We start from the raw sequence: 18,876 nt of genomic DNA, 5'->3' as shown, positions 1-18,876 counted from the left end.
TGCTCTGGGGAGGAATCAGATCTGTAGCTCTCTCCATGTACTTATAGCTTTAACACTAAGATCTCACCTCCTCTCAGTGTTAAAAACATTTCCACATAGTCACCAACAAGTGAGCAATTGAGCTATTCCTGTACACCCTGAACCCCTGTGGGATCCCAGCATGTGCAACTCAGCATAACAGGATGCACATCACGTCTTCCCCTCTGGTCATCTCCAACTTCCAGCTCCTCATTGTCTGGTTGCCTAAAAAGGGAGAGGGACATGGTTTGGAGCCCAGAAGCAGGGCTGGGCAGCAGTGAGTGCCCAGTCCTTCTTGGCTCTGTCCACACCCATCTGCCTGCCCAACACTGAACAGGTTTCCATAGATGTTCTTGTCCACCATGTCCTCACCATGGTCCTCACCTTACTAGTCTCCTCTGTCCCGTGAGACTCTCTTAACCTTTCTTCCCTTCTTCATTTTAGAGTTCTTTCCCATCTAAACCTTATCACTTAATTCCTTTGGCTTCAGATTCTTTAAGTGAAAGCAAAGAACTTTGCACAAGGTTTCAAAATGTTCTGGGATATTTTCCAAGGTCTTTTATCTAATCTAGTTTCTAGATCTGAAAGACAAGAGATGGGACATATATGATGATGCCACAGAATTTGTTTTCTTTTTGACACAGAGTCTCTCTCTCTGCTGCCCAGGCTAGGCCTCATTTTTAGTGGGGAAAACTGAGGTCTAACTCAGCTATTAACGAGACATAGACTCCAGGTCCTGTTGGTTTCTAGGGTGAGCAAATGGCAGATAACGCTAAAATTCTCCTGGGAAGCTCCACTCTTAGGGTGATTTCAGAAGATGGTCTCTTCCTGGGAAATGTCTCCATAGACTGGATGAAATTCCCCCAGAAGAAATGGAACAAGGGGTTGGGCGTGGTGGCTCATGCCGGTAATCCTAGCACTTTGGGAGGTTGAGGCAGGTGGATTGCTTAAGCTCACAAGTTCAAGACCAGCCTGAGCAAAAGTGAGACCCTATCTCTACTAAAAATAGAAAAACTGAGGCAACAGAATTGCTTGAGCCTGAGTTGGAGGTTGCTGTGAGCTCTGATGCCACAGCACTCTACCCAGGGCAACAGCTCAAGAATCTGTCTCAAAAAAACAAAGAAGAAGAAGAAGAAATGGAACAAGGGATAGCTGTTCCAATGGTTATGTTCCATGAAGAGAAAGCTAGGAACTGAAAGTGAGAAAAAGGCAGAGATTTAAAATAAAACTCAAGTCTGGGAGCAGTGGCTAACACCTATAATCCTAGCAGGAGGCCGAGGCAAGCAGATTGCTTGAGTTCAAAAGTTCAAGACTAGCCTGAGCAAAAGTGAGATCCCGTCTCTACCAAAAATAGAAAAACTAGCTGGGCATGGTAGTGGGTGCCCATAGTCCCAGTTACTCGGGAGGCTGAGGCAAGAAGACTATTAAGCCCAAGAGTTTGAGGTTGCTGTGAGCTATGATGCCATGGCAATCTGACCAGTGTGACCAGGTGAGACTGTTTCAACATAAATCAAATCAAATCAAATCTCAGGGTAAAGACTAAATGTCTCACTTCCTTTGTTCCTTTTGTGCAACTTTTTGCTGGCCCTTTCAGAGGCTGGAAGAAGTTAACTTGTCTTTTCTCAGGCTCTGCATGCCCATTCCTGCACATTAGAAGAGACACCCACTGCCTCCTGCTGCTCTTATGTTTCTCCAGAATTGGAAATGTACTGGTGATGACTGTGACCGCAGCAGCCAGGGCTCCGGCCTTGGTGTCGTGTCAGCACCAGTCCTCCTGCCTGCGGATGGCCAGGAGTGTGGAGGAGACAACTGTGGGACAGTGGCAAAGAGTAGGAAGGCAGAGGAAGGGAGGTGGGGGCTTACCCGGCGGAAACACCCTTTGAAAGTAAGGTTTAATGAAGACATTTCCAGGAAGACAAAAACTGGAGACTTCATCATCAGAAGACCCACAGTAAAGAAAATGGAACACTGAGACGATTCCTTCAAGCAGGAGAAAAAGGATTCCAGTTGGAGCTCAGCGATGCAGAAGGATTTAAGAGAGTAGGAAGAGCAAAGATGCAGTGAAAACTAAACGAACACTGGCTGTATAAGGCAATTAATATATGTTATAAGATTTTCATTAGATAGAATTTTAATATGCCAAAAATAGCATAGAAGTCAGGAGTTTGTGGTGTAACATGTTCTGAGGTTATTGCATTGTATGGGAAGTGATAAAAATACTACATTACATGAAGTTCATTAAGTTCAGAATTCCTATTTTAATGTCTAGTGTAGACACTAAAATAATAGTATCAAGAATGGAAGAGAAAGTACCCAATGTACTCAGCCCTACTATGAGACTAATTTAGGGTTTTCACATGAAAGCTATAACCCAGTTACAACCTAAGAATAGGGGGAAGGGGGAAGGGGAGGGGAGGGAGGGGGGGAGGTGGGGGGAGGGAAGGGGATTGGTGGGATTACACCAGCGGTGCATCTTACAAGGGTATATGTGAAACTTGGTAAACGGTCTGTGAAGCTAGTGAATGATGCCCCATGATCATATCAATGTACACAGCTATGATTTAATAAATAAATAAATAAATAAAATAATAGTAAAAGAATGTACAAATATATATAGGATACACGTATAAATAGAGTGTGGAAATGGAACAATAAAAACAAAATCCAAAAGAAGATTATGAAAAAGATAAAAAGAAACAGAATAAGCAGAACAAATTTAAAGTAAATATTAAGACCATAGACTTAAACATATCAGTAATTATGTTAAACGTAACAGACTAAACACTGCAATTAAAAAACTAAGTTTGAGAGATGGATTTTTTTTATAATAACATTTCAACTATATGCTGCTTTAAAGGTACACACTTTATACGAATTAGGAAAGATTAAGGCAAAAAGGTGGAAAAACCTTTCTGTCTTAACACTAACCAAAAAAGACAAAGAAAAAACGGAGACAGCTAAGTCAAAAGAGTCTTACAAAAAAAAAAGTCTTACCAAGGATAAAGAGGTATTTCACGGTTAAAAATGTCCATTTCACCAAAAGTGTGTGATAATTCTAACTTTGTATGTTTCTAATAGCCTCAAAATATATGAAGTAAATTGACAGAGCTGAAAGAAGAACTAGTAAATTTACAGTCTTAACAGAAGATTTTAACACATTTCTCTCAGCGACTGATAAAATAAGAAAACCTTAATCAGTAAGGACATAGAAGATTTGAAGACCATATTTAACAAATTTTAAATAATGAGCATACATAGCATATATCCTGCAAATGCAGCATACACATTTTTTAATAAATATGCACAAAACATATACCAAAAGTGACCATATCCTAAGCCACAAAAGATTAAAATAATTGGAATATGTTCTCTGAATACAATAAAATTATGCTGGAAATCAATTATATATTTTATTTTAGAGACAGTGCCTTACTCTATCACCCAGGCTGGAGTGCAGAGCACAAGCATAGTTCACTGTAGCCTTGAACTCCTGGGTTCAAGTGATCTTCCTGCCTCAGTCTCCTGAGTTACTGGAACTACAGACATGCCAGCTGTTTTGGTTTTTAGAGATGGGATCTCACTATGCTGTCCAGGCTTGTCTCAAACTCCTAGGCTCAAATGATCCTCCCACCTCAGCCTAGCAAAGTGCTGGGATTACAAGCATTAGCCACAGCACCCAGCTTAGAAATCAAATTTAAAAGTACCTAGAAAATTCCCATATGTCTGGAAATTAAAAAAGAATATGGGGCAAAGAGGCTATCACAATGGAAATTAGAAAATATCTTGAACTGAATAGTTGTTTATATAATTGAGGAACTGATTCTAAAATTTATTCTGAAAGGCAAAAGACCAAGGATATCCAAGACATTCTCAAAAAAGAACAAAGCATGAAGATATACCATACTAATTGTCAAGATTTCTAATAAGGCTGCAGAAATTAATATAATGTGGAACTTGCACAAGGAAAAGGAAATAAACCACTTGAACTCAACAGTCCCCAAACACACCACACTTATATGGACCCAAGATGGCGCTGCAGAGCAATGGGGAAATGCTGGCTAGAATGGTTAAGTTTACTCGTGTTTGGCAAGTTGCCTGGATCAAGATCAAATATCTTGACTAGGGTGCCCAAATATTTGATCAACCATTATTCTAGGTGTATTCATGAGGGCATTTCTGAATAAGCTTAACTCTGAAATCAATGAGCTAAGTAAAGCATATTGCTCTTCCTAATGTGGTGGGCCATGTTCAATCAGCTGAAGGTCTGAGTAGATCAAAAAGACTGACCCTCCTGCCTGTAAAAGGGACTTCCTCCTGCCTAGCTGCTTTTAGACTGGAATATTGGTTTTTCTCCCACATTTGAACTCAAACTGAAACATCGGCTCTTCCTAGATCTTGAGCCTGTTCAATCTCAAGCCTTTGGACTCAAACTGGGACTACACTCTCAAGAATCTTATGTTTCTCCCTGCCAATTCACCATGCAGATCTTGGGACTTGTTACCTTTCATAATCATGCGAGCCGATTCCCGCCATTTTTCTTTTTGAGGGGAGGAGACAGGGTCTTGCTCTGTCACCCAGGCTAGAGTGCAGTGGCATCATCATAGCTCATGGCAACCTCAAACTCCTGGACTCAAGTGATCCTCCTGCTTCAGCCTCCCAAGTAGCTGGAACTACAGGCATGCACCACCATGGCTATTTTTTTTTTTTTTTTTTGAGTAGAGATAAGGTCTCCCTCTTGCTCAGGCTGGTCTTCAACTCCTGAGCTCAAGCAATCCAACTGCCTTGGCCTCCCAGAGTGCTAGAATTACAGACGTGAGCCACCACACCCAGCCTAGTTTCTTATTTTACCCACACACTCACCCTATTTCTTCTGTTTCTCTGGATATCCCTGATTAATATGATAGTTTTTCCAATAAAAGGTGCTAGGTCCATTGTATATCCACATGGGAAAAAGTAAATCTTTATTTTATTTTATTTATTTATTTTACTTACCCCAAATCTCTTTTCTGTTTTTCTTTTTCTTTTCTTTTCTTTTTTTTTTTTTTTTTTTTTTTGAGTACAGTGCTGTGGCATCACAGCTCACAGCAACTTCAAACTCTTGGGCTCAAGTGATTCTCTTGCCTCAGCCTCCCAAGTAACTGGGACTACAGGCACCTGCCACAACACATGGCTATTTTTAGAGATGGGGGTCTTGCTCTTGCTCAGGCTGGTATTGAACCCATGAACTCAGGCAATCCACCCACCTCAGCCTCCCAGAGGGATTACAGGTGTGAGCCACCAAGCCCAGCACTGGAAAAAGTAACTCTTCTTTACACCAAACATAAAAACCAACTCCAAATGGATTGTAAATTCAAATATCAATGCTAAAACAAGAAATCTTCCAAAAGTTAACCTAGGAGGATATTTGTATTGCCTTAGGAGAGGGGAAGATTTCTCATCAGATTACAAAAACACTCTATATAAATAAAAGGTATGTTTGACCTCATTACAATTAAGAACACTTGTGGAAGCCCCACCGAGCTTTCTTCTCTGTCCAGGGCGGTTGTGACCAATCATTCAGAGAGAGAGACCCATCATGTGAAGAGGAAACACATAGGCATGATCCAGGGTGCTGCCAACACAACTTCCCCATTAGCAGGCCAATCACCTTAGCAACAGGGCTACTCTTGTGTATACCCTAAACCTTTCTAGTAACCATGGGCAACTCTGGGTTGCCCAGTCACATGGTACCACTATTTTTAAAATTTATTGGATAGGCACTTCTAATGTCTATGTTTCTGTGGTCCAGGGCTGCCTATAAAAAGGAGGGAAGATGGTTCAGATCCCAGAAGGAGCCAGCAGGAGTGAATCCCCAAGCTGCCACACTCCCCTGCCCGTCCAGCATCATGAAGGGTCTCACGGCTGGTCTCCTTATCCTCCTCTGCACCGTGGTCCTCACCAGGAGCCAAGGTGAGTCTGCTATCCATGTGCCTTTAACAGCTGCTCCCTGGCCAGAAGTCGGACCATCTCTCCCAAGTGGTGTGGCCTGAGAAGCCCCTGTGAGATGAGGGAACGTCGAATGGGGTTTCACACTGACATCTTCGTTTTCTTCAAGAGGAATCAAAGGGAGTCTTTTGATCTGGGCTGCAGGACGGGAGTTGGGAGAGATTTTTATCCTACTTTTTAGGTGAGATGATTGAAGTCTAAGTCACTGGGTTATTAGCATTAGGCAGAATCTAGATCTTTTTTAGTTCCCACTGAGATACTAAGTTTTAGAATCACCTCAGTGGTCTCCCAGAGTTCCAGTCCATGGGTGACTTACAAGAGATGTTCCTACATTTCTCAGTTATCTTATGATTTAATAGATAAAGGGGAAATGACCCCAAAGAGAGTTAGGAGAAGGAAGTATGCTATTTAGAAAGCTTGGTTCCCTGTAGAGCAGTGGTTCTCAACCTTCCTAAAGCCATGGCCCTTTAATACAGTTCCTGTGGGTTGCGACCCACAGGTTGAGAGCTACTGCTGTAGAGTAAGATAAAGACCAAAATGGAGAGAGAAAATAAAAAGCAAGACCAGGGAAATTAATGAGAAGCAAACCCACAAACAAAAGGCCCACGATTCCCTGTTTTCTCCCCGCCCCCCCCCAAGCCTCAACTCTGAGCTATGCTCTCTCTTTCCACTTCCTGATCCTCTCGGGAAAGAGCAACTCTTTACCCTTGTTCCCCCAGACAGAGCCCCCAACCCAGGCGCCTGCTGCTGGACCTTGGTCTCCCGGGTAATCCCCCTACAATTTGTGGTCTCTTATCGTGACACTGGCAGCTCTTGCCCCAAGCGTGCTATCATGTAAGTGTCAGTCCTCCCATCCATCCTGGGGAGATGCAAGACTCAGATGGCCAGGGGTGGGGGTGCCTGCAGGAATCAAATCTGGGAGAAGCTGGTGTATGCACCAGCTGGGGGATGAGGAGCTGTCCTGACAGGGACTCAGGGAAGAGGAGAGAAAGAAACAGCAGAAAGGAAGTGGTCCAGGACGTCCTTGTAAATCACTCGGAGAAGAACTGAGGGCCCCTGAGATTTGGGGGATGATCTATTGACAAGGTGGATGAGCCTGAGCTGCTGGCAGGGATGAAGATGTAGGGGCCATCATGGTCAAGAATGTCCTTTCTCATGCTCTGTGTCACGTTTCTCCCTCTGCACAGCTTCACCACAAAAAAGGGGCTGCACATCTGTGCCAATCCCGAGGATGCCTGGGTTCAGAGATACATCAAGCTCCTGGACCAGAACTCCTGAGGGGTCCAGCAGAAACCAGTGGAAGGCGTGGGTAGACTGGGAACATCTCTGAAACCCCCGAAGTCCTTTCTTCTTTGGGTACCTTCCCTCTCCACTAACCGTATGCTGAAATCTTTCTTAACTTTAACTTAGGCTACTTAAATATTGTAATTCACTTTATCCACTTAACGTTTTCTCCCAGCATACAGTAGTAGACTCATGCTTTGGTGGTAAGGAACGACTGTGCCCCTCTCTCTAGGTAGACTTCAGCCCAAATCCATCCGCACATGCTTACTGAGTTTTTATGAGCCCCTGACTCTGTTAAAAATGTCAGAAAAATAAAGATTCTTTTTGTTTTCTGAAGTAAACCTTGGACTTCTGGCTATCCTTTTGTTTTGGTTTTCCTGATAAACCATGTTCATTGGTTGGAAGGAAGGCGAGGGAATGCCTTGGGCACCCAAGTAGGAAGGGAAGGCAAGAGAGAGGATGACTGTCATTCCAATGACACCAGGCTTTACACTGGGGACACATTCGTCACAGGCTAAAAAAGAAACAAAGTATTCAAAGTAAACACAAATTTATGTACACGGGAGAAATCTACCTCTTGAATGAATACCAAAACAAGGCCTTCTTTCACGTGTATTTGTGCATTTTCTTAAGGTTTCAGTGAAGAATGTAGTTTTTGAGGACTCACTATGAACCACAGTCTATACTAAGAGATTTACATGTATTGTCTAGCCTTTAAATCATTGTGTTGTATAGATTCTGATTATCCTCATTGGTCACTCGAGGAGGCAGAGTTTAGAGCATTTAAGAAACTTGCTTGGGATTAGACAGCTAATAATGTTGGATTAAATTTACAGACCAGAGCAAGTCCCACACTCTTTAATCAAGGAAAGTATCACTCACTGTGCCCATGTTCCACATGAAACAGATTTATCAGGAATGCACAATTCCTTGATAATAGTCTCCTCTAAGCAAGCAAGAACCAAGCTCTAAAGACTGGCAAGATGACTCAGGCCTTCACTAACTCCCAGCACAGGACTTGATCCACAGGGAATCCATTCCTCCTTGACTAGCCAACCTGACAAAGTCTCTGTACTCAGTCATTCATCTCCAATTACTTTCTCCCCTTCACCAGTAGGCTGGCAGCGTGTCTGCTCTCTGTGTAGAAATTCCAGCTTGGGGCACTGTGCTGTGGCTTATGCCTGCAATCCCAGCACTCTGGGAGGCCAAGGCGGGCGGAGCGCTTGAGCTCACAAGTTCAAGACCAGCTTGAGCTACAGTGAGACCCCTGTCTCTAAAAAAAGCTGGGCACTGTGGCAGGCACCTGTAATCCTAGCTACTTGGGAGGCTGGGGTAAGAGAATCAGTTGAGCCCAGGAGTCTGAGATTGCTGAGCTATGATGCCATGGCACTCTACCGGAGGCAACAAAGTGAGACTCTGTCTCAAAAAAAAAAAAAGAAAAGAAAAGAAATTACAACTTGGGAGTGAATAGAAAGTCTTCCCTCCTTGCAGACAAATTATTATATGTGACTCTTTTTCCAAAATAAATCCCCCCTCTTAGCTCCATTGGGTAGAGGAGTGACAAAAGTTTGTACTAGGGTCAATCATTCTCTCCTTCCCACACCTAATCACTGCTTAGGGAGATGGAGTCACGGAGAGGCCAAGGGTAGGGAAGAAGAAGCCTGTCCTACTGTCTCCAACAACTATTCAGCCTGCAAAATGTATCTGCCCCCAATCGGCAGACTATAGCTTTAGAATAATTGCAACATGAAAACATCTTGCATTACCATACAGAGAATTTCAGGAAGTCAGAGGACAATTGCATTGCCAAATGCTCAAGGAAAAAGGGGAAGAAATATTTGTTGATAGAGTTTTAACTCCAGACTGGTAAAGAATTCAGAATAGCTCCACTCCATTCCCCACAATTCGGGGGAGGAGGGGAAATATGATTGACAGAAAAGTAACATCTTTCCTATGTACGTAACGAACAAATGAGAAGTTAAACATGTAGGAAACACTTATGGATCCTAAGCAAAAATTTCACATGTAAAAGAAATTAAAATGTTCTCTTTCCCTTCTATACCACCCTGAGAAAGGAAAATAAACTTCACCTGGACCGGGTCAGCTAGCCCTTTAGAATAAAAATGGCAAGTAATCAAGTAGCTTGGTCTATACCGGTGATTTTCAACCAGTGTGCTGCGAGAGGATCTTAGGGGTGCTGCCCAAAATTTTAAAGATCGTTAATTGAAAAAAAGATCATCAACTAAATTATTTTCAAAAGAGTTCAAAGCACGGTAAGTCTTTTCTTTTTTTCACTCTTCTTTGGTCAACATAATTTAAGTGTGCCTTGGAAGTTTACCTACAGGTTCAAGTGTGCCGTGAGATATAAAATGGTCGAAAAACACTTTATGGGGGCAAGACATGATTACAAGAGGGACTTTACCTAACAATTGCAATCAGTGTAACCTGGCTTATTGTACCCTCAATGAATCCAACAATAAAAAAAAAAGAAAAAAGAAAAACACTGGTCTGTACTAACTAAGACAGTACAAAGTGGAGTGAAAGAAAGAAAATGCGATCGCAGTCAGACTGCTGCTTCTGGTCATGCCAAACCAAGTTATTTGGATAAAACCGAAGAAAACGAAGTAAGCAGACTAAACTTTTTTATTAAACCTTCATAAAAACATATGAAAATTAAAAATTAGTAAGGAATTGTAAGTTTGAGGTCCCCCAAAGGATGGACATCCACAGATGTGATCCTGGCATGATAGGCCCCTTCCAGACTAGAAATGTTTGCAGGTCAGAATGGGTGACTGTGAGAGTGAGCTGAACTGTCCCCGGGGGGTGGTGGCAGCAGCAGAGGTGCACAATACCTGCCTGCGGGGCCCACACAAGTGCTGCGATTCTACACTCCTTCCCCACCACACAGGGGCAAGGAGAGGCAGCAGTCACAAAAGTGACTTCTAGGGCTTGGATGTTACAATGGTGCCAGTGGCAGAACCCAGCGTCACAAGCCAGTCATCCCTTCTCTCTGGAGCAACACAGATGCACAACCTCCTGGCATGGCTCTATCAGTCCCGAAGCCGCCTGTGCCCTCCCATCACTCTGGTTGCATATCCTTCGGGGAACTGTGGAGCCAGGGAGTCCCTCCTCTGTCCCTTTCCCAAGAGTGGGCACCTCCCCTAATTGCCTCTGGTCCTGCTGAGCAGGTGGTCCCACCTCTGTCTTCTTCACTTCACTTCTGCCTCCTCTCCATGGATTCCCAGTGCTCCCGCTCAGACAATCAATCCAAAGATACATATCTATTCACCTAAAAATACGTCTTCCTCTGCCAGGTCAGAGAGGGAATTTTTCTCCAAGTTGTGCTTACTCGGGGATGAGGAGGAGGGTGGCGAGGCCTCTATGTTTCCGTGATTGCCGTTATCAAAACCATGAGGAAGGTGGGCTTAGGTCTAATTGCTCATTACACAAAGGCCTAAATATTGAAACAACAAGGGTTGCCGAGGAAGAAAGGAATTTTTAAGACAAAAGACATCTTGATGGGAGAAGGGGAGAAGCTGTTTCAAATCAGTCTCTCTTGTCTTTCACATTGAAGGCAGTATTCCAGCATCCCTCTGTCCATTGCCCCAAAACCTTCCCTGAATCTTCATAAGGTTTATTTCTTGCCCTGCGGAGCACACGTGTCTAATGAAGGTCTCCAACACGCAGCCACCCTTGTCCTGTCTATCCTGCCTGACCAGCCTGACATCACCAATGTAATGCAGCAATGATGCCCAGAAAATATGGATCTCTTTAGACCATAGCATGAAAGAAGGTGAGAGAGTCAACCTAGTCCATGGGGAAACTATAAATAAATATTTTCCATTCATGTCAACCGGAACTTTTTCTGATCTTCTTTTCCCATTGTTGCGAAACAGAATGCATTTGCAAAATCAACAGCTGCAGACCATGTACCTGTGTGGCTGGCATGTATTACATGGTTTATAGAAGCAGCAATCAGCACACTACCTAGTTGAACTTGCAGGATCCTATAGTCATTCTCCAGGATCCATCCAGTTTCTGCCAAGGGCAGACTTGCAAATTAAACAGATAGGATAATAACCATCATCCTTGCATCCTTTATGTGTTTAAGGGTGGCATTTGTCTCCACCAACCCCTCACTGGACTGCAATATTGCTTTCGATTTATTCTTTTTTTTTTTTTTGGCTGGGTAAAGGGAATAGTTTCAGAGATTTCTACTTTACCCTATGAAGCCCAAAGACCCATTGGAGGGAATTAGTCCAGCTGCCAAATATTTCGATCCCAATTATACCACCAAGGACCAGAGAAATAACCGTTGAGTAGGCCTGCAGACCAGATTTCGGCTAGGATTCTATTTGTTGCCTAGAAACCATATGCCTCCATATGGGAAGGGGGCATTAGGAGTTTTTAGGTCTCCATGTCTTAAGTCAGCTCATCCCCGTGTCTAATATCGCTCAAGATGTCAGAGTATTCCTGTCTCCAACACTGTACAAGCCAACAAGTAAATGGCCGTAGGTCCCTTTGGGGAAGCAGGAGTGCATCAGTGCAGTACGTACTTGCCATGGTATTGCAGGACCCTTCCTCGTAAGGGCGTGGCCACCTCTTCATTCAACAGGTTCTGAAAACATCTCAGGTGCAGGAATTGGGCAAGGGATCATGCCTTGTTACTGGGGTGACATCCCTCAGCACCCCATCCATTCTTGCTCTATTTTGATCGCATATATTAAGCCGCACCCTCCCTGCCTATGCTGCTATTTTGATTTTACGGATGGTACAGTGGTGCTAGAGGCATCCCAGCTCTCTCTGGATGTCATTCCCACTTTGTTAGCTATTACAATACTAGAATTCCTTGGCTCCTGGTGGTTAAAGGTTACCACCCGGCCTCTACTGCTTCAAGGACAGAGGGTATCATCCCCATTGCTATCAATGGGCCAAGTTTTGCGACAGCTACTACTACCACAGCCCTTGCCTGTAGGAGAGCTACCACTGAACCTAAAGAAGCTGGTGCCTCTCTCACTGGGAAAAGGTGAAATATACTAGTGTGTCTTCTGGCCTCACATAATATATCCATTCCGGCATGCCCACCTCCCATGAACCTCTTAATCCCTTTCTTATTCAGCATTTTAACTTTACTCAGCGTGAACCATAGCCTCCTCCAGGCCTCTAGAGCTTTCCTGGCAACAAATTTGCACTAGTCTTGTTGAAAATTATACCCCATATTCAGAAAGGGAACTACAAAGTCATTCTTATCAAAATCACCCTCAAAATCCAAACTGAAGGGTACTCCCCCAGATTGGGCAGGTACATGCTTGCTAAATTTTGCTATTTCTTCAGAGTATAGTCCCTTTTCTGTCTTATCAGAAATATTGTTTATTGACACAAGAAGATTGTGTCACAAGAAGCTATGGAAAATATGAATGGTCCTATTTCTACTAAGGAATTAAATCAGTGATTAAAAACCTTCGCAAAAAACTATCTTTATACCTAGATGGTTTCCTAAGCAAGTTCTACCAAATGTTGATGGAAAAAGTAACAGAAGAAGGAAAATCTTTGTTGCAAATAGTACCTGATCAAATGGACACCCACGGACCAAAGAAATCAATCTCAAATTTCACACCTTATACAAAAATTGACTCAAAATGGATCATGGACTTCAGTATATGACATGAGACTATAACACTCGTAGAAAAAAATAGGAGAAAACCTTTGGAACCTAAAGCTAGGCAAAGAGTTCTCAGATTTGACGCCAAAGGCAAGATAGATAAAAGAAGAAATTAATAAATTGGACTTCATCAAAATTTAAAAGCATTGCTCTTCAAAAGTACCTGTCCAGAGGATGAAAAGACAAGCTACAGACTTACAGAAATAATTGCAAACCACATATTCAACAAAGGATTCGTATTTAGAATATATAAAACTTAAACGCAAACAAACACAATCCAGTTACAAAATGAGCAGAAGACATGAACAGGTCTTTCACTGAAGAGGATACACACATGGCAAATAAGCAGTGATATTTTGATCGTGTGTGTGTGTTAAATCCTTATTTTAAGAGATACATACTGAAATGTTATGGTAGGCAGAATAACACCCTTCCCCCCATGATGTCCACATTCTAATTCCTGTAACCTATAAGTATGAAACTGCCCTTACAGATTAATGAAGGGACCAAGGCAAAAACTAGAGTGAGGGCCGCCAATACTGTGGAGGAGCAAGCTTAGCTAAAATAATGATAATAATCTGTCACTGTCCCCTCCTTCACTGGATTAATAGTCACCCCTGCCCCCTGTTTGCTTCCAGCTGGTTGTTATAAAGATTTTTTGCTTTTTCCACATTGCTGGTAGTTTTAACGATTTTTAACTTTTCTCCATAGACAACATCACCGTTTGAAAACCTAAAGGTAGTTTCTAAGATATCTGCCAGGCCCCACATTCCAGTGGATTGGCTGACCCGCCCAGACCAGCAGCTCATACCAAGAAACCAACTTGCCTGGAATCATGTCCCAGGCAAGTTGGGCTGAAGCAAAAAAAGATCATTTCCAGACCCCCTATAATGATGTTCACACTTCTATAATTTTGCCCCAGACTTAGCCTATTAGCAAACCTAATTACCTAACCCCCTGCCTATCAAACTGTCCTTAAAAATCCTGTCTTCCCACTTCTTGGGGAGGTGGATTTGAGAAATTTCTCCCATCTCCCTGCTTAGTGCTAGGTGCAAAAAACTCTTTTCTTTGCTGTAAACCCTGCTTTCTCTGGGCAACAGAGAAACCTGGGTGGGCAGCAATAACTATGTTACACAACAAGGAGGAATTAAAGTTGCTGATCAACTGATTTTGAGACAAGGAGATAGTCCTGGATTATCTGAGTGGTCCCAACGTAACCGCAAGTGAAGGGGTTTTGGTGTGAGTAATGAAGAGGCTTGACACAGAATTTGTGCCAGGGAATGGAGGAGCTCAGGGAGGAGTCCTCTGGAGCAAACCTCAGGCCTGTAATTATTATCATAAAACAGGAAGAAGTAGACAAACGCTGCTTAGCAGACATTAGAACTGATAGGAAGAACACGGAAATCAGGTAGAATGTTTCTACCTTTGTTTTTGCAACACCGCAGACCTTGAGGACAACCTCTGCCTCCAGCATCAAGAAACCTTTGGAATCTAGAGAATCTTTACCATAGCCATTAGGCCTGGTACATTCTCTCTTGTAGGTCAGTTTTCTGCCCTCCTGCACGTACACAACTCACATGACATTCTCATGACTATTTAGGTCTCTCAAGCAGAAAATGAGCCTATGCTCAAGGTCAGGGAACAATTTTCCCTACATACAAGCATCCTTATAAGGGAGGTGGGAGTATCAGTATCAGATGACCACAATGTGAAAAGAACTGAACCGTCTATTGCTAGCTCAAGCCAAGATATGTGGGCAGTCTCTAAGAAGCCAATAAAGGCAAGAAAATGGATTTTCCCCTAGAGCAGTGGTTCTCAACCTGTGGGTCATGACCCCTTTGGGGGTCGAACCACCCTTTCACAGGGGTCGCCTAAGACCATCCTGCATATCGGATATTTACATTACGATTCATAACAGTAGCAAAATCACAGTTATGAAGTAACAATGAAAATAATTTTATGGTTGGGGGCCATCACAACATGAGGAACTATATTAAAGGGTTGTGGCATTAGGAAGGTTGAGAACCACTGCCCTAGAGCCTCCAAAAAAGAATGTTAGTCCAGCCAACAGTTTGGTTTTAGCCAAGTGAGGTCCATTTCAGACTCTGGACCTCCAGAATTGTAAGAGAATAAATTTGTGTTGTTTTAAGCCATTAAGTTTGTGGCAATTTGTTACAGCAGCAATGAGAAACTAGCACAAACACATACAGATAAAATGATACTGTAGTGGTTTTAAAAGGTGGCCATAATGCCTTTGATTCTCCTCTCACTGAGGAGTTTTCTGCCCTCCTGCACATACACAACTCACATGCCTTTCTTGTAACTTTTTAAGTCTCTCAAGCAGAAAGTGAGCCTATGCTCTGGTCAGGACACAATTTTCACTATACACAAGCATTCTTATAAGGGAGACAGGAGTGTCAATATCAGATGAATACAATGTGAAAAGAAATGAAGGTCTTTTCACATTCAAGGAAGGTTACCTATCCTTGAATCTAAACAAGCTTGTTGACTGTTTTCACCAATAAACTATAGTGGAAGAGATGTTCTGTGACTTCTGTGGTTAGGTCATAAAAGGCCATGAGCTTCCATTTGTTCACCAGGAACACTTATTTTTGAGCCCCAACGCTTTCATCTTGGAAGGGCCACAAGTCAACAGCTCCTACTGACAGTCCCAGCTGAGTCTGTCCTTCAAACATCCCAGCTCAGGCACCAGACCTGTGAATAAAGCAGCCATCTTAAAGTGAATTTTCCAACCCCCAGATGCCGAGGGGCATTTACAACTTAGATTGCTTGTGGCATCATCAATTCTATCACATCTGTGTGGTCAGAGAGGCTGTGAAAGAACATCAGCACCTTCTGCTCCACCTGAGAAAAATGTTCAGCCCTTGGTTCATAGATATATCTTTTCCTGAGAGGAGGCCTGTGGCCATACAAACTTGTCCACTCACCAGGGAAATTATTTTTTCAGAATGTTCTCAATTAACTTGGCGAAATACTTTCTCAGAAGTGCCCCAATCAATGAAGAAATTGAGCTTTTCTTCCATATGCTCTGAGCTTTTGTGTTGAGCAAAGGGTGCTGACAAGTGCTGAGTTAAGCAACTCACAGCATAACAATAACACTATGATTAAAATATTCCCCTCTCATCAGCCACTTTCCATCTTCCAGCACCGTGGAGCTCTATTTTAAGAGAAGAGGCAGGCCAGGCATGGTGGCTTACACCTGTAATCCTAGCCCTTTGGGAGGCTGAGGTGGGAGGATCACCTGAGCTCAGGAATTGGGAGATCAACCTGAGCAAGAGCAAGACCCCATCTCTACTAAGAACAGAAAAACCAGCGAGGTGTGCCTACACTTCCTACTTGGGAGGCTGAGGCCGAAAGATCCCTTGAACCCATGAGTTTGAGGTCACTTTGGGCTAGGTTGATGCCACAGCAATCTATTCCAGTGACAGAGCAAACCTCTATTTCTTATAGAAACTATTATAGAGAGCCTGTCTCTACAAAAATGTAAAATAAAAATTTAAAATCAGCCAGGCATAGTACACATATCTGCACTCCCAGCTACTGAGGAGGCTAACATGGGAGGATTACTTGAGCGCAGGAGTTCAAGGCTGCAGTGAGTTATCACAACATTGCTGCACTCCAGTCTGGGTTACAAAGTGAGACCTCCATCTCTAAAACAAATGAACAAACAAGCAAAAACTCCACGCCCTGATGAAGATCACCTGAGTGAAAATAGGGCATTCAAAATAGGAGTTTGAATCACCCTCATCATTTGCTTCAAAAAGTCTTTCTTTCAAAAGGGTCCAGACTATCATATTCTATCATATAGATCAGAAAGTGAGAGCAGGGGAGGTTAATTTCCACTTTGCAAATAAAAGAACTGAGGGTAATTCACTGAGTAATTGACAAGTTCTATTTCCCATTGACATAGGTAAGTCAGGATTCCTGTCAGCTATTCCCAAGAGCCCTGTCCTATCGGTGACATATGAGAGAGCCCAGCTTTATTTCTCTTGTATTGTGACTTCATGGGGTAGATGAATTTACCTCCCCAAAAAGATGGGAGGAAAGGTGAGACATTTTAGCAGGCTAGGACCCCTAAAGAGGAAGAATAAAAAACCAAAAGGGAGAGATAAACACAAAGACAAGGACATTTCTAGGGAAAAAAAAAAAAAAAAAACACCTGTTTCAGTTCCCTAAATTTAGAAATGGTGTGTGTTTCCACTTCCTCTAGGCATAGAAAGGGGAAGTTGATTTTCTTTGGCCTCTGAATGACTCCATCTCTTGCCTTGGCTTCTCATGCAGCTAACTCCTCAGCCTCCTCCTGCTTCTTCTACCTCCCTGCACCGAATATCCCTCAATGTGTAGCATATTGTTATGAGAAATGAAGCCAGTGTTCTAAGCCAGGTGTCATGTAAGGTCCAGTCCTCTTGCCCATTCCTGGGGAAAGAAATAGGAGGCTCCAGTGAGGGGAGCATCCCCCATGAGTATAGGGTGGTAGACTGGGCAAATCCAGAAGTCTGGGCTCATTGCTTGTACAGAGGAGTCCTGGGGTATTTTCTGAGACAGTCCAGGGCCATCAGAAAGTCAGAAATAGCTGGACAAGTACAGCAGAGGAGGAGGACTAAGAGCAGGAGGAAAGAAGTAGTCTGCAGAGAACTCCAATGAGATACTCTGGGTGACTGGGAGCCTAAAGCATGGTAGCTGATTGCTGAGAAGGAGACAGACCCTGAGATGTCTGATCAGAAATAGGGACAACCATGGGCCCAGAAATTTCCCTGCTGACCTTTCACCACAGCTTGCAAACTAAAAGAGGTCATTTGGTCTGTGACAACCCCAGAGATGCCTAGATCCAAGATATTGGATAAGATAAGATATTAGGAACTTGGACCTGACTCTGAGAATTCCAGAAAGAAACAGCTAAATCCACTAGGAGATTGGAGAGCAGAGACCTGAGCCAGAAGAATGGCACCTATAACCCTGGAGGCTACCTTCTGAATAGTCTGAATGCCCCCAACATTGACCAAATTATGGAAACTTTTATACTTAAATATTAATGTATTTACAGGGGTTAGAGATATAGCTGAAAGATCAGGGACAGCATATAGCTTAGGCTGACGTTTTGGAGGGTACGTTGACAAGAGCCCAGATTCCTGAGACCTCCCTTGCTGCATACAGTGCAGAATTGTAAACAATCTGGGGGTTTAAATGGAATGTTAAATAAAAGACCGTCCAAAGCTAACATTCCTGAGTCCATTGGCAACAGCCTGGACTCCTGCCACCCCCAGTCCCGCGCTGCACACAGCGCAGGTTGGAAACAACCTGGGGGTTTAAACAGAATTTTTAGCAATTATAAATTAAGATCTACTGGACATGTCAAAGTATAGAATGGGACCAACAGAGAGTCAAGGAAGCTGAACTTTACCCCCTAAGCATCATGTCCATTTCTTTTGTAAATTTTGACCTTAGGATTATATGATAATGTTTTTAAGATGTTCTCTTTTGCTTTTTCCTATTACTACCTTGTTCTTTACTATCATGGTAAAAAATGACCCTTATCTTTATGTTGAGTAATGATGTTAGAGTTTCTTTTTGTTTGTTATTAACTTTTTGTTCTGTGCTATGTTACATGCATACATTTTTCATGTTCAATAAAAGACCCCTGAGGTTTTTATTCTGGGCAGGTGAATTGCTTGCCTCTCCAAGCCTCATGGGTTATTGCGCTGAGAATAACTAAGGGTAAGAGTTTTCTTTTCATGCTGCCCTCTTGCTAGGCCCTCTATGGGTAGTGAATGTTTGACTTATTTCATCTTTATTATGTATTTCTAATTTTGAATTATGTTTTTTATTGAATGTTTTCTCTAAGTAATCACATAGTATACAGTGATTCAAAGTGGTGTTGAACGATTGTGCTGGATCCTCTCTCTACC

General features: G+C 42.8%; 1 protein-coding gene across 1 annotated transcript; it reads left to right on the top strand.

Annotated features, from left to right (window-relative positions):
* The first annotated feature begins 5,801 nt into the window (after positions 1-5,801).
* Positions 5,802-7,622, top strand: LOC128570637 (C-C motif chemokine 18-like). The gene is made up of 3 exons (XM_053570003.1): positions 5,802-5,967; positions 6,723-6,837; positions 7,191-7,622. The coding sequence occupies exons 1-3, from the start codon at positions 5,904-5,906 to the stop codon at positions 7,279-7,281; spliced, it is 270 nt and encodes an 89-aa protein (XP_053425978.1). The 5' UTR covers positions 5,802-5,903; the 3' UTR covers positions 7,282-7,622.
* The last annotated feature ends 11,254 nt before the right edge of the window (positions 7,623-18,876 follow it).

Source organism: Nycticebus coucang, chromosome 18 (assembly GCF_027406575.1).
Source record: "Nycticebus coucang isolate mNycCou1 chromosome 18, mNycCou1.pri, whole genome shotgun sequence".
Lineage (NCBI taxonomy): Eukaryota > Metazoa > Chordata > Mammalia > Primates > Lorisidae > Nycticebus > Nycticebus coucang.
Note: the sequence above shows the minus strand (reverse complement) of the source record. Positions and strands in the feature narration are given on the sequence as shown.